Genomic DNA, 24,491 nt, shown 5'->3' with positions numbered 1-24,491 from the left:
CTCGAATTTTGAACCGCGGTCAGAAGACGAGGATGACACCTGAACTGGCACTTCCTCTCGTAACTTCTGCATTCCACCAGCAGAAGGAACACAGCTTTCAAAATCAAATTAAAGGATTATTAATGAATTTTGTTATGATACATCAACATGACGCTATTATGGAAAATGACGGACGTTGCCTACAAAAATGAATTGACAACAAATAAAATAAAATAAAATTTTTAAAGCTGAAGGTGAATCAGATTGCTATCTATGAGAATACTGGAATAAGATGAATAAATTAATGTTTATCCTCTAATTTATAATTAATTAAATTTGGTATTTCTATACAAAGTGTATTAAAAGACCAGTAATAAAAGAAATACTAATTAAGTGTCAAAAAATACCCATAGAAAATGAAAAGAAAATGCTTCTTTTAATGATCTTCTCAATCTAATGTGGTTTACTATATTGTCCATTTCAGAAATCAGTGCTTAACCACTTTTGAACGATTTCATTATTCTAACGGGTGGTAATAGAGCTTTTCGGTAATTCTTTGTTAGATGTTTTTTCCCTTCAGCTATTCTTTTCAGATATTGACTTTCAGTTTCCTTTTAGTTATGATGATATATCTCAATACGAAACTTGTAAAATGTTTCAGTATACTACTTCTTTAAAAATAGATACTTCATTCGCCATCTTACATCCCTTCTGTATTTCGGAGAAATAAAAACTGTAATTACTCAAGGAATTTTTAAATTGTAAAGCAGATAGTATTCAGATTTGTATAAAAAAATAGGACCCTTGATCTATTTAAATGCAGGGTGATATATGACGAAATTCGGAAACAAATTTTTATTCGATGGCGATTATTCAATCTTGATTATTGTCCAGATTGTAATTTTAAATTATCAGATGGGCATAAATAATATGTTAATCAGTTTTGCACTTTAATTAGACTATAACTAAAATTCAAGCATCCTAATGACAATCTGAAATTGGCATTTATCAATATCAGTTTTATTTTATTTATTTAATTTTTTCTTATATATTTCATATAGTGTGAAAACAAACGATTTTATAAAAAAAAATCGTATTGTATTATTTTTTTTCTTGGGGAAACATTTGTTTTTATATTTACTTTCTAAATAATTTTTTTTTCTTTTTTCATTCTACTTATAGCACTTAGATACCATTATATAAAATGATAGGAAAGTCAAACTTATAATCAATACATAAATTAATATTTTAGCAATTTTAATAATGATTGTTTTATCTGCTTAGATAAGCTCTTAGAATTAGAATTAAATTAGAATTTTTAAAAAATACGTTAGAATAGAATTTAATTAAAAAACTGAAATAAATTAATTGAAGTTTCATCTAAGCAAACAATGAGTTCGTATAAGATAGATTGTTAGTTATAAACAAGGGAAACTGTACAAAATTTAATACATAATTTTTTTCCCTTTGACTATACCTTCTTTGATTTTTGGTCATCGATTCTCTATGAATTATGATGAATAGAATTCATAATTTGAGCATCATTCATTTACAATATTTATCATCCATGACAACTGAATGCAAAGTTTATTATCGTATGATTTTTAAGAACCTTTGACTAGAAATTTAGTAATAAAGAAAATTATTTTCAGTATAAAGCATTTAATAATGGGTAATGACCTAAAATTTGAAAATAAATAAATAAAGACTTTGTAAGAAAAATTTGAACTGTTCGATGTTTAATTTTCTCACGTTAATCTGCTAAAAGCTAGATTTCACCTGCTACTAAAAATTGGATTATCTGCTAAAATTTGGAATTTGAATGTTTGGATTGGATTTTGTCTAGCAATAACAATAATTTCTCAGATTTCTTTCCAAAGAACATAATCAAACAGCTGGCACTATGATTCAAACATAGAGTATCAAATTTAATGTTACAAAATTATTTATGAAAGTGCAATCATGAACAATTATTCCAGACTACGTAAAGCTGCTAGATAAACTACAAACCCCTCAGGATTTAAACTTTTCAAAAATTAAAACATCATGGAATGATCATGTGAAGCTTTTGAAGCGAAAATTGGATATTGAAGATGATTTGAATCCTACAAAATTTGTCTATGTTTATATATTAGCTTTTTCCAAGATCATCTACACATGATATTTTGATAAGTTGTGCTATGCCCAAACAGAAATTGTTTCAGCCTATCATTACTTTATGTCCAATTTACTTTTACTATCCACGGCTTGTTCAGTTCATTCTGAAAATTGTATTTTCAAATTGTAAGATATTTAAATTTCCAAGGTTATGCTAAAGAGAGTCAAATTAACTAAAAATTTACCAGAGATTTAAAACAAACATTCTAAATAAAAAGAGGCAATTATGTCCCAAAAAATTTATTTACAGCCGCGTGGTGTTACATTATCATTGGGAATTAGAATGCTAGCTTGGGAACAGACACTGCTGCTCTGAGTCCTTGGGCAACAGCAGCTGGTGGTGGGAGTTCAACGATGTAGACAGCATCTGCGGCAGCGTGGTTTGAGGTTCCAGGTTCGTTGCTGCGGATCACGGCCTTATATCCGTCTTTATCGGCTGTGTACTCGACATTCCTGTAGACTCCGAGAGGATCCTGGTATCCGTAAGCACCCTTTACAGCTCCTGTGCCGTCAGCAACTTCATTTCGGTGTTGGCTCATGCCGAGTCCGTCAGCGAAGGCATATCCGTACTGGTACGGTTTTGGCTGTAAGTCTTGGATGGGCAAAACTGGAACCACTGGGACTGCTGGTCCTGCCAGGGCCACAGCACAGAGGGCAAGGACGAGGAAGGCTACTGAGATGGAAGACATCGTTGATTGAGGATACCTGGAACGGTCTACGAATGGGACGATTGTGTGAATCATCTCAGCTGCGATGAAGTTTTTATACTGTAGGAATGCATACAATTTTATGCCTGGATTGAATTCTTCTATTCCTTGTCGGTTTTTTTTTTTTTTTTTTTTTTTTTTTTTAATGTCAAGTAACTTATAGTTGAGTGATTTTTGAATGCGTAATTCTGCATGAGGTGTTCTTGTTTTTCTCTTCGGATGAAAGAATGGTGCTAGAATTTATGCTGCAATTCTCATTTATTTTTTGTAGAGTTGTTTTTTTCATACTAAGAGATGGACTGAATTATTCAAAATATAATTGAAATTGATGAATGTATACCGATTACATGTGAATCTATTATTTGATTTTAATATTGAAAAGAATGTTTCATTATTTTGATGTTTTTTATAAATATAAAGACTTAAAGGATGAAAAAAATATTATAATTATTACATTTAGGATAGTAAAAATGGAAGCATTTAAATTATGTATAATATTTGTCTTTATTCCTTTTCAAATTCTTTTTGAATTGTTTATTGGAAAATTTGAGAAAATAATTTATATCTTGATTTAAGAAAGAAACATTTCAGGATTATAAAAAGTTTTTTACCTATTATTTAGAAATATAAAATGAATTTTTATATAGAATTTATTCATTTGACTTCAAACATTTTAGGAAGAAAAAAAAATCTTTCTAAAATCTTTTTGCTTTTCACAAAGCATATTTATTAGAATGAAAAGCAATAATGATTTGCGGGATATCATAATCAATGGACTTTCTTTATATTCATGTTATATGTATTTTATTATTTAGTAATAAAAGTTTGAATAACTTTCAAACGATTCTGTTTTATCCAATTTTCTTTTTCTGTCAACATATTTTTGGTCACTATAACGTATTCGAAATATCAGGCAAAGACAAATATTTCGAATACGTCTAATTTAGATTAAATCGAGTGCTGATATGGTTAATAAAAGAGATTCAACCTCAAGATATTTATGGAAGATTCCAAAGAAAACGGTTTTCCAAATAATTTTGTATGTCTGTGATCATAATTACTGAAATAGCTCATAGAGTTCTGCAAATAAAATTTTATGCACCTTATTAAAGTCAAAATTTTCGATTCCTGTCGATTTTGGTACAAAAATCCTTCCTCAGATAGCTTTTATACTATTAATTAGTGTGAAAAGGAATGTATTTCCAAGTTAAATAAATGAAATTTGACGTATGGATTTATTACATGAATATTAAATCGATGTGAAAGTTTGAACCAAATCCTTCAACGGGATGACTGGCTGTCTCTCTGTCTGTTCGTACGTATTCGAATGCTATAACTTAACAAGTGGCAGTTGTCTCCCTAAAACTTTCTCGCATCCTCTCTAATTAAATTACTACTCCCTCTATGCACAAAATCTTGGGTAAAGTGGTGACTGCTTTACATGGCATTGTAGAATAATTATCTCGAAATATGTATCTTTCGTGCGAATCTAGCATTTTTATTGAATCTAGCTTACCATCTTTGACGATACATGCGATATGAGGTTAATACACAAATATCGGAAAATCGAATATGCATTTTGTACTGCAATTCTACAAGTGAAATTGTAATCTAGTTTTGTTCCAACTGCTTGAAAAAAGGAATCTAAAATGATCTCATGAATACAATAGCAGTCACAAGATCACCTTGGATGTTGTATCTGAACACAAGTTATCGGGTTGAGTTATCGTATTCCAGACACAAATTTCATTAATTTAAATGATTGCGTTTTTAAATTATTGCATTTACATTTATGCAAAACCATAGGCCGAAAAATAGTCAACTCTTTAGTGAAGTTAGTTCGAAGTTAGAACACAAATCAACTTTTAGATGATAAATCTGTATTCTAAATTTTATTTATGTAACCTTTTATATTTTACAGCTGTCGCGTTTACTTGCACTTAGCCAGCCGATGAGGAAGATATTCTCTGAATGAATTCCGTTCAAAATTTTGCAGAAATCTGCACATTTGATGTTAAGTCGATTTGCAAAATTTCATCCATGTAGCTCAAAGTGTTTGAACTATCGTGTTCAAGACAAACAATGAGTTTTTCGAACGTAAGAATGTCCGAAATGTGGAGATTCGTAAAACTTTCGAGTTCGTATTTTTTGATGATTGCAATATTTTTTTCTCGTATACGAGAAAGTGACTAGTGGGAGTGCGAACTTTCGAGTTCGTATTTTTTGATGATTGCAATATTTTTTTCTCGTATACGAGAAAGTGACTAGTGGGAGTGCCTTTCGAAACTTTCTTGCATAATCTTGCATAAATAAACCGTATATTTTTGTCGGATAATGCTTATGAAAGAACCTATTACAGCGGCATCTTTGCTGATGAATCGCTAGAATACAGTTAAGACACAAATAACTACAATCGCTACGATATAATTAATATACAAGATAAATTAATACCAGATGTTGCATATATTTTCACATACCAGATTTCATTTCACTCGAAACTACAGAAAGACAGATGTTAAACTTGGTTTCAAAATTGGCACACACACACACACACACACACACACACACACACACACACACACACACACACACACACACACACACACACACACACACACACACACACACACACACACACACACACACACACACACACACACACACACAATTTAACAATCATCGCCATGGCTCAAACACTTCAATAGGAGGTACAGCAATCATTGGAGTGGAGGTAGCCAGCCTCTCAATATAATTATGAATGCAGGGAAACCAAAGCCTATTGGAGAATTCTTCTTCATACTTGTTGATTCTAAAATCACGGGACAAGCTTCAAGTAAGGAAAGGAATACAGAAACAAGTCATTTTTGCAAAAGAGCATGGGGGTCAGTGAATAAATTAAAGCAACGGCTGCTGTAGGTGAAATATGTAATGCAGGTTTAGATCCCAATTGCACAGCAACTTAGTTGTATAAATAACATGATTACAAATCATAAACAGCATATTAAATGTAGTAGGCAGCACAAAGATTCACATAAACATTAAGCATTTTGGAATTCTTACAATAAATTTTCTAAGAATTTGCCAGCCAAAGTTATGTAGGTTTTGCATGCAAAGTTTTGCACGTTGTGCATTTTTGAGGCAGCCATGTTGCGGTACAATTGTAAATATGTATTCCATTATTGCAGTGCTGATCACTTTATGTAGTATATTCATTTCTTTTAAGTAATTTCCTGGCAGACAATATCCTATATTGATCGTCTTTTGTGCTTTTCATCCTATATTCTATAGTAAAAATAATTTGCATCTCTATACATATCTGTAAGCTTGGACACATGATTTTATATTTATTCTGTATAAAAATTCATTCTCCCTTGCCATAAGTAAGTGGTTGAGAGATTACCCCTTTGTTTCCTTGGCTAGGGCAATTATATATGGGGCAATTTATAATATGGAAATGCATTAAAATCTCGAAATCAAATTGTTTTGACGAGTGTTTTCTCTATCCATACGTTATCTATACAAAGTGACCAAGTTTGCTTACATGTAAATAGACAGTCAAGTATTTATCGAAAAATTGGGGGGGGGGAATTCAAAAATGAATTAGAAATAACAATCAAGGGCAATTTATAATATGGAAATGCATTAAAATATCGAAATCAAATTGTTGTGACGAGTGATTTCTCTATCCATATGTTATCTATCCAAAGTGACCAAGTTTGCTTACATGTAAATAGATAGTCAAGTATTTATCGGAAAAATTGAGGGGAAAATTCAAAAATGAATTAGAAATAACAATCTAGGGCAATTTATAATATGGAAATGCATTAAAATATCGAAATCAAATTGTTGTGACGAGTATTCTCTCTATCCATGTTATCTATCCAAAGTGACCAAGTTTGCTTACATGTAAATAGACAGTCAAGTATTTATCGAAAAATTGGGGGGAAAATTCAAAAATGAACTAGAAATAACAATCTAGGGCAATTTATAATATGGAAATGCATTAAAATCTCGAAATCAAATTGTTGTGACGAGTGTTTTCTCTATCCATATGTTATCTATACAAAGTGACCAAGTTTGCTTACATGTAAATAGACAGTCAAGTATTTATCTAAAAATTGGGGGGGGGAATTCAAAAATGAATTAGAAATAACAATCAAGGGCAATTTATAATATGGAAATGCATTAAAATATCGAAATCAAATTGTTGTGACGAGTGTTTTCTCTATCCATATGTTATCTATCCAAAGTGACCAAGTTTGCTTACATGTAAATAGATAGTCAAGTATTTATCGGAAAAATTGAGGGGAAAATTCAAAAATGAACTAGAAATAACAATCTACTGCAATTTATAATATGGAAATGCATTAAAATCTCGAAATCAAATTGTTGTGACGAGTGATTTCTCTATCCATATGTTATCTATCCAAAGTGACCAAGTTTGCTTACATGTAAATAGACAGTCAAGTATTTATCAAAAAATTGGGGGGGGGGAATTCAAAAATGAATTAGAAATAACAATCAAGGGCAATTTATAATATGGAAATGCATTAAAATATCGAAATCAAATTGTTGTGACGAGTGTTTTCTCTATCCATATGTTATCTATCCAAAGTGACCAAGTTTGCTTACATGTAAATAGATAGTCAAGTATTTATCGAAAAATTGGGGGGAAATTTCAAAAATGAACTAGAAATAACAATCTACTGCAATTTATAATATGGAAATGCATTAAAATCTCGAAATCAAATTGTTGTGACGAGTGATTTCTCTATCCATATGTTATCTATCCAAAGTGACCAAGTTTGCTTACATGTAAATAGATAGTCAAGTATTTATCGAAAAATTGGGGGGGGGGGAAATTCAAAAATGAACTAGAAATAACAATCTACTGCAATTTATAATATGGAAATGCATTAAAATCTCGAAATCAAATTGTTGTGACGAGTGATTTCTCTATCCATATGTTATCTATCCAAATTGACCAAGTTTGCTTACATGTAAATAGATAGTCAAGTATTTATCGAAAAATTGGGGGGGGGGGGAATTCAAAAATGAACTAGAAATAACAATCTACTGCAATTTATAATATGGAAATGCATTAAAATCTCGAAATCAAATTGTTGTGACGAGTGTTCTCTCTATGCATATGTTATCTATCCAAAGTGACCAAGTTTGCTTACATGTAAATAGACAGTCAAGTATTTATCGAAAAATTGGGGGGGAAATTCAAAAAGGAACTAGAAATAACAATCTAGGGCAATTTATAATATGGAAATGCATTAAAATCTCGAAATCAAATTGTTGTGACGAGTGTTCTCTCTATGCATATGTTATCTATCCAAAGTGACCAAGTTTGCTTACATGTAAATAGATAGCCAAGTATTTATCGAAAAATTGGGGGGGGGAAATTCAAAAATGAACTAGAAATAACAATCTACTGCAATTTATAATATGGAAATGCATTAAAATCTCGAAATCAAATTGTTGTGACGAGTGTTCTCTCTATGCATATGTTATCTATCCAAAGTGACCAAGTTTGCTTATATGTAAATAGACAGTCAAGTATTTATCGAAAAATTGGGGGGGAAAATTCAAAAATGAACTAGAAATAACAATCTACTGCAATTTATAATATGGAAATGCATTAAAATCTCGAAATCAAATTTTTTGACGATTTTCATGTTTTCTCCATTCATCCATTCATACGTTACACTTCACTTATGTTCAAGTTAAAAATAAGGAAGAAACCTCATAAACATTCTTTTATAACATTATTGTGCATAGTTGTTATTCTATTCCCCCGCCCCCCCCCAAAAAAAAAAAGAAATCTAGCAAAATATTTTGTATTATGAACTGGAACACTTCTAATTATTGTCTTGAAAAAAGAAAAAGAAAATGATTTCTTTTTCATTAACCGATTGAAAAATGACTTATTATTGAAAATAACTTAAATGACGTTTATAAACTTAACTGACTTTATAAACTTAAATGAGGTTTTAAGTTTATTTTCTAGCATAAAATTTGTAGCTCATTTATAAAGATAAAAAAAATTAAATTCTTTAAGTCTAACTATTGTTAGAATTAGAATTCTTCTAAATCTAAATTTTATTGCACATAAAACTATATATTAAAAATAAACGCGATTTTTTTTATATTGATCTTAAAGAATTCCTCAATAATATTTAAAACAATCTTAAATTTTTAGAGGAATTATTTAAGAAAGGATTTTTCAAATATAGAGATTTTTTTAGACAGTGAAATAAATTAAAATATCATTAAAATAACTTCTTTTTTGAGGAATAAACTTATCTTAACATAACATTCGTATTACAGATAGAAAAACCGAAAGTTTTAATTTCAAAATTAAAAAGAAAAAACATTGCCACTTTTTTTTAAATCTTCGAGCGAAACGAGTTGTAACGGCAATTCCGTTTGCTGCTTAAATCTTTCTGAGAACCACACCCAAAAATGCAGACACATTTTATGTTATTTTTGATTCCGGCTTTCTCCAGAAAAGTCAAACACATTTTTCATTCAATTCATCACACATTCCAAAAATAACAAAATCACTGACTACTAGTATATAAGCTTTCGTTGCTCCTCAGTTGATGCACACAAGAGTCCCATTTGTAGACCATTCCAGGTATCCTAATCCAACGATGTCTTCCATCTCAGTAGTCATCCTCGTCCTTGCCATCTGTGGTGCGGCAATTGCAGGACCAGCAGTACCAGTGGTCCCAGTCTTGCCCATCCAGGATCTCCAACCAAGACCATACCAGTATGGATATGCCTTCGCTGACGGTCTTGGCATGAGCCAACACAGAAATGAAGTTGCTGACGGCACAGGAGCTGTAAAGGGTGCTTACGGATACCAGGATCCCCTCGGAGTCTACAGGAATGTCGAGTACACAGCCGACAAGGACGGGTACAAGGCCGTGATCCGCAGCAACGAACCTGGAACCTCGAATCAAGCTGCCGCAGATGCTGTCTACATCGTGGAACTCCCACCACCTGCTGCTGTTGCCCAAGGCTTAAGAACAGGATCACCTTTGCCCACTCTTAGAGTTTGATAATAATCTTTGTCGACATCTAGTTGTAAATAAATATTAGTGGGACTGAAATAGTTTGTTTAATTATTTTTATAACTTTGGACAATATTTCAGAAGTTAAAATTTAAACGAAATTCAACTAAAAATTATTTGTTGGATATTTTCTAAGATGAAATTCTGAAAATAGTATCTGGCAAAAGCAACATATAAAATTTCAATTTTTAGTTGTTCGTAGACTTTAAAATAACAAAGCGTTTTTATTTGATTTGAATATAAATTTCAAATGATAAATTTGTGAATGAATATACTCAAAATTGGAGATAATTTCTGTTATTTGTTAGATATTTAATTAATACTTAATGGCTTTTGTTCATTATTTGAGTCTTAAAGTGTTCCATCTCATTAGAAACATTGTATTTCTCTTCTTAAGAGTTTTTTTGGAATGAATTCAAATGCTTATTATATACCCAATACAAGACAAAAATTGACTTTTTCTTCTTAAAAGTAATGAATTGATGAAAAATATGTTATTGAATGCATATTACGAATCATTTATACATAGAAGAATTTTCTTTTTGATAAATAGAGATATCCACATTTTACCTAAGTCTTCAACTGATAATAAGATTTTATTCGAGATAGAAATAAAAATAATTAAGATTTTATTCGCATTATTCAGAATAATAAGTTCGAAACTACAACTATGAGGAAAATTTAAGAATAAACTCCATTTGTCAGGCCATACTTTTTTTGTGAAATAAACGTAGTTCACAGTCTTTTTTTCTTTTTGAACAGCAAGACATGTCATTATAACTATCCATTAATAAAATTAATATACCGTAGCTGTAAAAATTCAAGGGATTGCTCAGAAATTTAAAAAAAAATATTTCAGCATTCAAAATTAAAATTACCATGTGGTCACCTTAATGAAAATCATGGTTATGGCATTTTTAAGAGTAATAAGAAATACACTAAGAAGTCAAACCTTCCAAATGAAAACTATCAGTTTAAATAATTAATTAGGTATAATTATAAAAAAATTAATTTCTTTCTTAAAAAATTAGTAATAATTTAAATCTTTCAAACTCTTATTTTATGTCTAGGAATATTTAAAAACAAGTTAAATTTCTGGAATATCAAAATTGAAGAAAATTTTAAGAATATAAAACTATCGAAATATACTGATGAAACACAAATGCATTCATAGAAACATACTTTTATTTGCTTAATTTAAAATTATTATTCTTTTATTAAAACTTGCAATTATTTATTACTTATTCACTTAGCCTACGATTGCAATTACCTACTTAATTATAAGTACTTATGCACCATTTAACCCGTTTCATCATGGGAGGGGATATAACTCAGATATAAGAATGAGAAGCTTCTGATATTGTGGTTGGTTCTCACTGCCCTCATGGTTATAAAAATTGCATGTTGTTTCATATCTTCTACCGATGAAAGGATGTGCTTCCGGTGGTAGAGGTTGTATCTGGCAGGTGTTGATCCTTAGGACTCAACCATAGCTTCAACCTATATTGTCGAACCTATATATCGATCATTTAATTTTTTTCGTATGCCTTTAGGTGGGTTAAAGTAATTTAGCCTATAAATTTACAAAAAAAGAAAAAAAGGCGGGAGTGGTTTTCCTTAATCTTTCCCGTATACTCTCTAATAAACTTGTCACATCAGAGTGTACAATAGTTACGAAAGTTAACCTTTGGCGTGAATTTAGCATTTTTACCGAATCGATCGTGTCATCCTTGGCGAGTTTTTCGCCAATTAATCCCTAACATGTGATTAATAGTATCCGAAAATTGAATTTGTGCTTTAGATATGTTTTTCTCAATAGATTGAAACAAAGATTTGACACAAAATTGAGTTTGTAGTCACACAATTCCATACCTAATTTGGTATATTTTGAAAATTGAATACTACAAACGTCGTTTGGCATTTAAAGCAATTCATTTTGTCTTCTCGGATAGAATTTTCTAAGTAATTTAAATAAAGTTTTTAAATTATATATTTTTTTGATATTCAAAATATTGCATCAATAATGTTTAAAACATAAGAGATATGGAAAAATATATGTATATAACTTCTAAAACTTTCGCGTTAATTTTTATGTTTATCGCTCTGCAAAAATAATCAGAAAGAAGGGGCAACATCTGAAAAAAATGATGTAAAATTCGGCTCATACATATAATTCGATTAATACAACTGTAAAATTTTAATTAAAAAATATTTTTTTTTTTTCATTTTTGAGACATTAATGAAAGTGGAGAGCTAGTAAACTTTCCACAGATGAATTTCATCAGAAATTCGATAGAAATCTGCAATTTTGGTGACCACACATAAAAATTTCATTTTTTTAGATGTTTGTTTTGATATTTCATCAGAGATGCAGAGAAATTATTTAAAAAGAAACATTTTTAGAATCTAAAAGAAGAGAATTTGGAAATTCAGTAAAATATGTTGAATCTTTTAATAATTATAATACTTCTTACTTGTATGCTTCGCATATTAGAATTAAGGAGCGACGAAACGAAAGGATCTAATTTGAAATTGACCGAATAACAATTTAAATTATTTAATACTGTATACTTGATTCGTATTAATAAAATGACTCGCTTAAAATTATTTCAGGATATTCCTGTGTATATACATATATTCTACACATTTGATTCCAAAATGACGCAATTTAAATTCGATATCTTCATTATAAATAAATTAAAAAAAATTTAGATAGCCAATATTTTTATTAAATTCCTAAACAAATTCTTTACCAGATAATACATTGTTTGAATCACTGTTAGAAATTTTAGACTTACTGATATTTAAGTAACCAATGATTTAAAATTTTTATACCAGTGACTACGATTACTATTCTAGAGCTATTTATATTTTTTTTTTTTTTGAAATTGATATGCAACAGATTTTTATATTTATGTAAAATTTAAAACATAAATTATATCATTAAATAACTTTTTTCAAGATAGATTTATGATTCAAGTTACTCGAATTTTCAATATTTGTTTAAATTTAGTTTTATAATCTAATTAAAAACAAGCTTTTGCAAAAATTTATTTTTATTACTAGTTTTAGTAACTTATCTATCTAAAAAAGAAATGACAATACTAATTTCTAAAGATTAAAATTTAAATAATTTTGAATGTGAAACCGATATTTTGAGAATAGCGTAAGAGTATTTTTCATTTTCAAAAGGATACTAAAATATTTTAATCTGATTAATCGAATTTTTATATTTTTATTGATTCTCTTCATATCCTGGGGAATGTTGCAAGAAACTTTAAACTCCTTCGAACTTAATTTTATATTCGTAATAGTTTTCATCATATACATAAGAATATTTAATTATCCTCATGATCATTGGAATTATTACATTTTCATATTGTAAACAATTATCCTAATATGATCATGAATTTCTCAAGATCTTAATCATATCGGAATATATTTAAATTATATTTCTAATAATTTCTTCAAATTATATTTCTAATAATACTCATAATATATTTAATAATGTTGTAAGAACTTTAGACTCGCCTTTATATTTTTAATAATTCATTTTGATATAATAGTTATTTTTATTTTTTTCTCATAATTTATCATTTTTATCTCATATTTTTAATAATTTTCATGATATGCCTTTGAATTTTTAATAATTTCAAACGTTTCTTTCCTTGATATTTCCAATAAATCTTATGATTAAGAACTTCAATAGACACTTTTAATTAACCCTTTAAAGGGCCATTTTTTTCTAGTCATATTATGTTAAAATATTTTTAGACTTGAAATTAGAATAAGAAAAGGGATTCATTTAGCTTATTAGATAAATTTAATTTATTTAATTAATTAATTTGGTTAACAAATAATTAAGTAACAAATCAAGACACATCATTTGGTGTGAGATAAAGAACTGAAGCATCTAAGTTTCTGTCTTTCTAAAAAAATTGTTAGAACTGATGCCAACCTACATAATTTCATACAAAGATTGATAAATTTGGTGGGAAGCATACTTCCCACGGCCCTAGAAAGGGTTAATAATTATATATTTTCAATCATGTTTATATAGACAAGAGTTAAATTTTATAAATTTTGCTTCTCATTTATGTTTTAATACAATTTTTTCTTTATTTTCTTAATCGAAACTCCGAAGGATATTTCATAATATATTTAAAATAAACATGAATAAACTGTTAAAAATGTTTAGTTGTAATAATATTCCGTGACTTATAGAAAAAAAGAGACAACAATTTATGTCCCAAAGATCTTTATTTGCTGTCAACAGATGTTATACTTGAATCAGACGGTCAGTTTGGCAAACGGTTACAGATCAGACGGTCAATTTGGCTACAGGCACTGCTGCTCTGAGTCCTTGAGCAATAGCAGCTGCTGGTGGGAGTTCAACAATGTAAACAGCATCTGCGGCAGCGTGGTTCGAGGTTCCAGGTTCGTTGCTGCGGATCACGGCCTTGTACCCGTCCTTGTCGGCTGTGTACTCGACATTCCTGTAGACTCCGAGAGGATCCTGGTATCCGTAAGCACCCTTCACAGCTCCTGTGCCGTCAGCAACTTCATTTTTGTGTTGGCTCATACCGAGGCCGTCAGCGAAGGCATATCCGTACTGATATGGTCTTGGTTGAAAATTCTGGATGGGCAAAACTGGAACCACTGGTACTGCTGGTCCTGCGAGGGCCGCAGCACAGAGGGCAAGGACGAAGAATGCTACTGAGATGGAAGACATCGTTGGATGAGGATACCTGGAGCAGGTTACAGCTGGGACGTTTGTGTCTGTGTGTGCTGAATCTGCTGATGTGAGCCTTTTTATACCTAAGAAGGTGCATTGTAGGCTTTCTTAGAAAAGGGCGTGGTTTTAAAGATATGTCTTCTTGTTTAGAAAAAAATAGAAATATTTTACAGAAATTCCAAGAAATTGCTATGGGGAATCCACATGGATGTCAAAAAAGGTGTGTCGAAATTTGTTTTGAGAGCGATATTTTGCATTCTTTTCTATTTAAAAATTCGACGCCATTGACATTACCATTTTGTTTGCTTGGCTGGCGTTGGAGGAAGAAAACAAGGTCTGTGTGCATCTTTTGTTGGAGGTGTCTTCCATGAATCTATAAGCATATTTTGATGCTTAGTGTATTATATTTTGTAAATGTCTTTGTTATTATTCCACCAGTTTTTTTTGCCTTTATATGAAACAGAATTCATTTCAGAGCAATTTTTGTGTTGGGTAGAAGAATTCATTTTCTATAAGTCTGGGAAGATCCTAATATTTTGAGAACTTGACTTTTCACGTTTTTTGGTAATCCGATTTTTTTTACTCAATATTTATTTTAGTTGGAAAATTTTTCAGTGATTGATCATTTAAATTATTTCTAAGAGTGATATTTTTGTGAAATTACTTAGTCATAGCTTTATCAAAAAGGAATGGTGGTGATTATAAGCTTTTATATTGTATTCAATTAAACTTGAGTTAAGAATTCATCGCTGAATTTTATATCCCGTACATTCATACAAATAGTTTCACAATTCATAAGAAATTTTATCTGGTTTCTAACTTGTTCATAATAAATTTTTTAAACTGGAATAGCATTTCTCATTTTAGAGTTATGTTTTTATCCTTTTTAATGCTTATCATTTCACTAATGATGCATAAAAGTCGAAGTGTAAATGTCATATTACGGATAAAAGAAAAAAAAAATTGCTATTCATTATTAGGAATTTTTATACCGGGAGAAGAATTAGTAATTTTCTGTGTGTTTTATTTAATATTTCTTAATATAAATATAATTATTTAAAGACAATAAACCGATTCCCGCTAAATTCCAATAATTCTTCAATTTTGAAGAAACTGATTAATATAAGGAAGAATATTTTTGACACTTAAAGCAAACAAATACAATCTGTACCAATAATAAACTGAAAGTGTGTTTGTGTGTATACGCATGTGTTGACTCTTGTCCCTTGACTTTGAGTTACCAAACTTGACACATATGCACGACAATGAGAATGTGTACCTCTGAGCGTTTTTTTTGGAGATTTTAATTAGAATTTTAATCAAGAATTAGAGAAAGTTTGGCATTTTTTTTCTTGGTAACTTCCGAAAATATTTTCCAAAATTAAAAATATATATATAATACTAGCCGCCTTTGGCGACCAGCAGGTTCACCAATCTTAATGTTCGTTAAAATTTTAATAATTAAATATTTTATGCAATTCCTACTTTAATAGCTTCTTCATTAAAATATTTTAAAACTTCAAATTTGAGAGTCATATAATTCTCTCATAATATTATAAACGCCTTCAGTCATAACGTAATATGTATCTCTCTAATTTTCTGTTAGTTCCCGTAGAATTTATACTATAAATTAAAGTGGAAAGGATTAATCTGCAATTAATATAATAATATTTTTTACTGAAACAGTAATCATATACAAACAAAGTGTTTTTTTGTAATATGATTACTGAAAACAATCACTGAGCGTTTAAACTTTATGGGCACTAAAGAATATCTTTCCTAATTTATGAAATATTTCAAGAATTAGTCAACAAAATATTCTCAGATTTATTATGACCAGAACGATTAATTGACAATGTTTAATTTTAAATGCATCAAACACTAAGAAAATAAAACGAATCGTTTAAAATAAAATCGTTTTCGGTTGAAAACAGGTTAAAAAAAACTAAAAAAACGATGTACTTAAAACTATAAGCGTATACAAAAAATATATAACTAACATAAATACAATTTAATTACAAAAACATGCAACTAACCTAAAAATAATTTAAATCATCCGTTGATAATGGTTGTCATGTCAACAATCAGAACACAATGCGATTGCTTGAATTTTCAACTCCAGTTACGGTAGCGCAAATGCGTGAGTTTTTCTACGCCAGTTGGGTTAACGCTATGCAGATTAGAAATTTTTAATTTCCTTTATTCTGTTTTATTTTAATTCAAAAATACTTAAGAATGAATCTGAAAGATAGATTAATTAACAATGTTTAATTTTAAATCCATCAAACATTAAGAAAATAAATAGAATCGTTTCAAATAATCAGCCGGAAAATCTTAAGCCTAGCCTCATGACTGTTGGGAAAAAAAATTGAAGTCGTACTCATTTGGCGGTGGGGAAAATGAAAAGATTTTTTTGGCGGGAAAGTTAGTTTTTAATTAATAATTAAAATTCTAATTAAAAATTCAAAAAAAAAAGAGCTATCCTATCTTTTAAGTTAGATCAAACTGCACACGGTGTGCAAATTTGATTAAAATCGGTTAAGTAGTTTAGGAGTCCATCGCGGACAAACAACGTGACACGTAATTTATATATATTAAGATTTATAATAATAAAAATTTAATCGCCGTGCAAATTGTTTCCTAAATTTTTTAATTATTTAAAAAATCTTTCCCCTTTAATTTTCAACTAGTACATTTCTGCCTTGAAATTAAAACCGTTTTCAATATTTCATCAAATATTTATCAACTTTCTTCCGTTGTAAGGAGTTGAAGTTGATGGATACTATTTAATATCTGTATAGTTTATATGACAAATAGAAAGATGAAGTTACTTTCTCTCGAAATTTAGAAAACAAATGAAACTTTTATTTACGTTTGTAAAGCGCTGTGATATTATGAGTCTGTATCCATTATTAAGGTTCACTAATAAAGTAAACTTAAATAAGACAAAAAAATGGTGTTAATGTCAGACAAATTGATGTAATCATGCAAATGAAGATATATCTAAACGATTAATACGATTTGCCAGGAAAATAACCAATATTCTAGGCAAACCAGCTGGTCGCAAAAAGAAAATTTTATCTTAATATTTTTATTAATTTGCAGAATAAATTATTCTGATAACCAAAAAATTAGCGAGAACAATAAAAATAGATAACTTCCGATTAATTATTAGTAATAATCAAGAAATTATTAATTATTAGTAAGAATTATTTTTAATCATCTTGAAAGGTAAAAAATATCTTTTACAAATGCAAGGAGGTAAAATTTTTTGAAAACAAAATTGTATTAATTTAGGGTAATGCGAGATAAACATGAAAACCGATTAATTCAATTAGGAAAGTAAATAATTATAAAAAATTAACCTTCTGTAATAAAAGTTTTTGATCAAAAGGGAATTTACTTCATTTCAAAGTTATAATTGTTTAATATGTGGAATTCTGAGATATTCAATATAAATTAATAATTACCAAAAATTTTCTAGAACTTTATAGAATTATATAATAAGTAAGTTAGCGAATAAAATGATTAAACATTAATTGAATTAAAAACTGAAAAAAGTCAAAAATTTGTTAAAAATTTATATACGCTTTTAAAAATGTAATCTAGAAAGTGCTTTATTAATCAATTATAAACTGATTCAAAATTAGTCAGAAATGAAATGTTACTAAAAAAGTTTATATACTTCATGTTAAAATTGTAATAAATATAATAATAATATTAAATATAATATAATATAATAATATTAATAAATATAATAATAATATTAAATATAATATAATATAATAATATTAATAAATATAATAATAATAAATTATATTAATATAAATTGTAATAAAATTTTAATAATATTTAAAGATTAATTATGAAAATATCTGAAGTTAATTTGAAAAACCAAATTCGCATTATTGATGTAAATATGCAACATTATGAATATAAGACTAAACAAAGGTACATGAAATTAGCTTGTTATTAATAATTTTATCATGAGGAAATGCGGAGAAATTTATCAACGATAGCTTGGAGCAACTCAATACAACAAACATAAACAATTAATTATTCTAACTATATCAAATTATTCTAAAGGTGTGGCCCCCAAAGCACACTTCCGTTTATTATGTTTGAAATGAATTAAATATGCTTTATTGTCACTATGTGGAAGTTGCAGTATCAGAAGTGTATTAATTTCATTTTCATTCAGATATTTGAGGAAATCTCACGTTCTATTTCTGATCCACCCCTCCGGAAATCCAGAGCGAATTCCGTTTCCTGCAGCGGCCCCTACGTAAGAAACCCACTTTTAAGGAATATGCCCTCTGCGTTCTTTTTTACGAAGGACGAAGAGCAAAGTTCATTGTTATACTTGCACTTGACAGTGCCGGAAGTTCGACGACCCCAATAAGGAGCGCACCGACCCCTCAATCTCTCAATACGTTACTTTTTTCGCAATAAGCATTACTTTTTTGCATAAAAGGATGTGTTTTATGTTCTCGAGAGAAACATTCGAAGTGCGTTTTATGTATGTCATGGTGCCGATTGGACAATGCTTTGAAGACACTTAAAACGATAAAAAAAAATTGTTCACACGTGAGATATTAGAATAATTCGATAAAATGAATAGATGAATAAAAAAACACTTTTCGAGCAATTTTTGCATCTTTTGAAATCACTTTCATATCAATTAATTCATGAGAAATTGGAGGAATTTTATTGTTTGTTGAAAACAAATTACTATAACATTATTCGAAATCGGAATAGAAATATAATTAATTCTGTTATTTGAATGTTTCATAAAAAAAATTAATTTGTGAAAAACTAGAGTAATTTGACAGTTCATTAAAAAAATTGCGTATGCTTAATCGAATCTGTGTTTTAGACGCATTTTTCCCAACCGACTGAAAAAAAAAATATACGGAATTGCACTTGTAGTCACAAAATGCCGTACAATATCTGATATACTTAAATCACTGTGTTTTTCAGTTAACGGTTTTATAAGTTTCTGAACTGACAGACGATCAACCCCATGATGGATTTCTCCCAAAATTTGACAGATGTCTGCACTATACATATTAAATATGTGTACTGAATTTTATCTCTCCAACTCTCTTCATTTTATAGTTATCGTGCTAACTGTTCGGACAACCGGACAGACTTCCTCTGAAGGATTTTGTTAAAAATTTGATAGAAATATCCGAACTTGGTGTTAAGACTGTACACCAAATTTCATTTGTCAAGCTCCAGATGTTTTTGGTTTATCTTTATTACATATATTTTCTAAAATGATTTTTTCAAACTCAGCGAGGTTTGAAACATGGAGATTCAAAAAAATCAAATGGGCAAATATTTTTCGCCATTACAATATTTTTTCTATTCTACGTATACAAGAAAATAAAAGTGAGTAGGCTTTTGTAAAAAATCGTTGTCAGAATTGTAATAGAAAGTGTAATTTTCAATAATACATCACAGCTATGTAAAATTGTCTGAATATTTCGAATTATAATGATAATAAAAATGGTGTTTTTTTTTTTCAAAGTTTAGACTTTTGTTATTCATCATTGTTTGCTTATATCAAAATCAAATAAATTGTTTAAACAAAAATTCAAAAGACAAAACTTCGAGTAATAATTTAAAATGAATTTTTTCAAAAATCTAGATTTTTTTTTATCAACGGATTCTATTATTTTCCAAATTATAGGCCACTAATAACATTCATTCAAAAGTAATCAAAATGATTTTTTTGTGTGATATTCAATCGGATGTACGAGATTGGGTCTATAAAAATAATATCAATCATACAAACGTGTTTTTTCAATATCATTTTATCACTTAACTTTTGATTTTTCTTCTAATAAGTTCTAAAACTAATTTCCGGGGGGAAAAAATTCGATCTTAAAATTTTTTTTAACGGAGACAAGATAGCTAAAAAGTATCTACAATTTTATAAAATAATTTTAAGTAAAACTAACAAAACTATGTATTCTTGTACTTTTTTTTCAATGAATAAAGCATTAAAATTCCTTTTAAATAGAGTAAACAATGAATGACGTTAAGTTATTAATGTCATCAATAACTTAATGTCATTAATAATCATCAATAATTTAACATTCTTATTCAATATGCTTCATTGCAGAAAATGGTATGAATTAACGAATTTAAATGCTTAAAGCAGATGCAGAATTGATTTTGATTTAATTTAATCGAAATCAAGATCAATGCGTCATCAGGTTTAATCGCAAGAGGTCATCAAAGCTATTTCCAATGCATTTATATTTTAATTTAAGATCTCTTAAAATGACACCATGCGTGTAACCCATAGTATGCATATGTAATGTTTTAAACATTAAAAAATTATTCTATTTTTAGTGGATATAAAAAATCTCAAATATATGTCTTAGATACTCTTTAAATTTCTATGGCATGAAATGTATAAAGAGAAAATATTATAATCACTTAAAAATTCAAACTCGATGTTTTGAACGAATTTTCACGTTTCAAGCTTACGACTCCAAAAAACACATTTTTTAGAATTCTGTCTCTCTGTGAAAATGTTAACTCAAAATTTTTTTGAGGCACATGGATGATAATGGGTATGCAAACTTTACTTTAAATTAAAAAAAAATAAATTCTGTAAACTTTTGAACTAAATCTATTCAGAGGAAGTCAGTCTGCCCCACTATCCAGATCAAGGTAACACGATAAATAACAAACGAAAAGAGCTTGTTGGATCAAATTTAGTGATCAAATTAGCTACAAACTTACAAATGAAAAGGTACAAAACGTCGTTATAACGTAACCGTTAACATATTTGCCTATGCCGCTATGAGAGAACGTAGCGAGACATCTAGGAATGTGACTGAAGTCTCCGGCCGTAGATCGGAGCATGCGCAGGAGAGAGCAGAGGCTTTTATAAAGAACGCTGTTCAATTGAAGTGACAGGTATTCTACTTGTTGAATTCCTCGAACCCAGAAGAACCATTAACTCCGATGTGTACTGTGAGACACTCCGAAGACTACGCAGATTCATCAAGAACAAAATACCGGGGCTACTCAAGGAGGGTCTGGTTCTTCTCCATGATAAGACACGTCCCCAGGGTCACACATGCGGAATTGGCCAAGTTCAAGTAGGAGCAGTTCGACCTACAGCCCGGACATGTCACCCAGCGATTTTCATGTGTTTGGTCCTCTGATAAAACATCTGAAAGGGAATCGTTTAAACTCGGACGGCGAACTCAAGGATGCTGTGAAAGATTAGGTGGCATCACGGCCGCAGGAATTCTGGGAATAAGGAATCCTTCGAATCGTTAATCAATGGGATAATTTTGCTCAGGCTTATGGTGTATACTTTGAATAAAGTCTTCATTTATACCACGGTGTCGTTTCGTACCTTTTCATTTGAACACCCCTTGTATGTTTATTAGAGAGTATGAAAGAAAGTTTAAGGAGGATCATTTCTGGCAACTTAAAAAAAATTTCTTTAAAGTGTAAAGTTACTCTTCGGTATCTTGTATTTTAATAATACAAATTGATAGTCATATGCTTTTTCTCTGATCTTACGATTGTTATTTTAAAAATTATTTATTTCTATGATAACTTCCCCATAAATAAACGTATTTGATATTTACTCAAAGCAGAATACAAATTGAAAACAAAAAACGCATATAATAATAATAATAATAATAAAGTTATAATATTTTTTTACAGAATGAACATCAATATATGGTAAATAAATACATAAAAAAAAATTGAAAATACAAAATGTTTTAATTTAACCTGAATGAAGCATGCATATAAAAATGCTTTTAAATATAATCCTTTTATATGTAATTTTGGAATGAATTGAAAAGAATCGAGATTAATAATAGAAAAGTTCTTGTTCCTCGTGTGTTTGTTAACCAAGTTTGATACACATGAACAATTTGGGTGCAAAAGCATTATTTCATATTTCTTCTATCAACTTCTATTAATTTTTGAATAGCTTGACTCCATTCAAATGGACATTGACTGGCAGAGGGTTGTTCAACTACGAAATGATTTTTTTTAAATATTCTGTGAAGGGGAGGGTCTAAAATATCATAATTCAGTAAATTCTCAAGGGCGATTCTTTTCCTTTGATGATTACAATCTATTCCCCAAGTGTTATGATAGAAATGTGAAGGAAAAAAGTTTTTGGCTCTTTTCAAGGGACTGATCTAAAACAACATATAAATGAAAAGCCTTATAATATAAACCTTAATGAACAAATTTGAATATTACAAATTCAAAGTAATTAATGCAAATTTATTTTAAAAGTAACTAATGTACTAATGCAAATTCATTTTAAATTAAAAAATTTACTAATATAATACAACAGAATATTGAAAACACTAATTAATTTTGAAAAATAATTCTTTATCACAGAAGTGAGAAAAATGATATTTTTATTGCATATCTTATGGACCAATTATACGTTTGTTCTTTTATATGATTTATATTATCAATAACATGCTGATTGTTTATGAGTATTAAGCTCAGTATTATAAAGGGAATTAAGTTCATTGTATTGCGACAAATGAATAAAGTTCAAAGTTTCTCCTTCAAGTTATCGCGCCTTTAAAGGATAATGAAATAATTTCTTAACAATTTTCTTCCTTATCATTTAAATAAGGATAAGCTAATTTGTCTTATATTAAACTAAACAATTATGAATAATACCGAAGTCATGATATCGGTATTAGAATTCACATATTTCTTGAAAATAATTGCTGTTCTTTACATTTTGTTTGTCAGTATTAAACACAGTATTATAAAATGAATTACGTCCATCGAACTTTTTTCACTAGTGCTTTTACAAATCAATTAAATTTTTTATCGGAGTGTATCGCTTTTATAATGGAAAATGAAATATTTTCTTAACAATCTTCTTCATTATCACTTAAAGTAGGATAAGATAATGTGTCTTTTATTAAATCCATCAGTTGTGAATAATTCTGAATTACGATGTCGGTATTAGAATTCACATATTTCTTGAAAATAATTGCTGTTCTTTACATTTTGTTTGTCAGTATTAAACACAGTATTATAAAATGAATTACGTCCATCGATTTTTTTTCACTAGTGCTTTTACAAATCAATTAAATTTTTTATCGGAGTGTAACGCTTTTTTAATGGAAAATGAAATATTTTCTTAACAATCTTCTTCATTATCACTTAAAGTAGGATAAGATAATGTGTCTTTTATTAAATCCATCAGTTGTGAATAATTCAGAATTACGATGTCGGTATTAGAATTCACATATTTCTCAAAATTCTTTGCATTTTGTTTGTGAGTATTAAGCATAGTATTACAAAATTAATTAAGTTCATTAAATTTTTTTCACTAGTGTTTTGACAAATAAATTAAGCTCAAAGCTTTTCACTGGAGTCTATTGTGTTTTTAAAGGAAAATGAAATGACTTCTTAACAATGTTATCATTTGAATTAAGATGAGATAATTTGTCTTTCATTCAATTCATCAATTTTAAATAATTCCGAAGTTCTGATATCGGTATTAGAATACACATAATTCTCGAAAATAATTGCTATTGTCAGGCGAATCCAGTCTTTTTCAGCATTGAAAATTACATATAATCGAAGTTTTACACCCTATCAAAGGGATAATTTATAATGGTTATGAGTGGTATATAAACGTAAGCGCTTTCTAAATGAATAATAATAATAAATCCTGCTCATCAAAAATTGTTCTTACACACTAATGAAAGTGTTACCCACCCCCCCCTTTCTGCATTAAATTGTAGATTTTCTGTAAAATCGTGCTTAGATTTTTATTTCCACTCATGAGAGGTGTGTGTT

General features: G+C 29.1%; 3 protein-coding genes across 3 annotated transcripts; 1 reads left to right on the top strand and 2 right to left on the bottom strand.

The window, feature by feature from the left end:
• Positions 1 to 2,414: 2,414 nt before the first annotated feature.
• Positions 2,415 to 2,825, bottom strand: LOC129987608 (cuticle protein 10.9-like). Its single transcript, XM_056095570.1, has one exon. The coding sequence runs from the start codon at positions 2,823 to 2,825 to the stop codon at positions 2,415 to 2,417; it is 411 nt and encodes a 136-aa protein (XP_055951545.1).
• A 6,654-nt stretch (positions 2,826 to 9,479) lies between these two features.
• Positions 9,480 to 9,933, top strand: LOC129989341 (cuticle protein 10.9-like). The gene has a single exon (XM_056097822.1). It carries the CDS (start codon positions 9,506 to 9,508, stop codon positions 9,914 to 9,916), a length of 411 nt encoding a protein of 136 aa, XP_055953797.1. The 5' UTR covers positions 9,480 to 9,505; the 3' UTR covers positions 9,917 to 9,933.
• Positions 9,934 to 14,182: 4,249 nt separating this feature from the next.
• Positions 14,183 to 14,706, bottom strand: LOC129989137 (cuticle protein 10.9-like). The gene has a single exon (XM_056097468.1). It carries the CDS (start codon positions 14,658 to 14,660, stop codon positions 14,250 to 14,252), a length of 411 nt encoding a protein of 136 aa, XP_055953443.1. The 5' UTR covers positions 14,661 to 14,706; the 3' UTR covers positions 14,183 to 14,249.
• Between the last annotated feature and the right edge of the window lie 9,785 nt (positions 14,707 to 24,491).

The sequence above is a fragment of the Argiope bruennichi genome, chromosome 10, assembly GCF_947563725.1.
Source record: "Argiope bruennichi chromosome 10, qqArgBrue1.1, whole genome shotgun sequence".
In the NCBI taxonomy this organism is placed as follows: Eukaryota; Metazoa; Arthropoda; class Arachnida; order Araneae; family Araneidae; genus Argiope; species Argiope bruennichi.
The sequence above is the reverse complement of the archived record's forward strand: the minus strand, read 5'-3'. Positions and strand labels throughout refer to the sequence as shown.

Bases quoted from the DNA above. Each gene is read 5' to 3' on its own strand.
- LOC129989341 (XM_056097822.1), top strand. From the start codon at position 9,506: ATGTCTTCCATCTCAGTAGTCATCCTCGTCCTTGCCATCTGTGGTGCG.
- LOC129987608 (XM_056095570.1), bottom strand. From the start codon at position 2,825: ATGTCTTCCATCTCAGTAGCCTTCCTCGTCCTTGCCCTCTGTGCTGTG.
- LOC129989137 (XM_056097468.1), bottom strand. From the start codon at position 14,660: ATGTCTTCCATCTCAGTAGCATTCTTCGTCCTTGCCCTCTGTGCTGCG.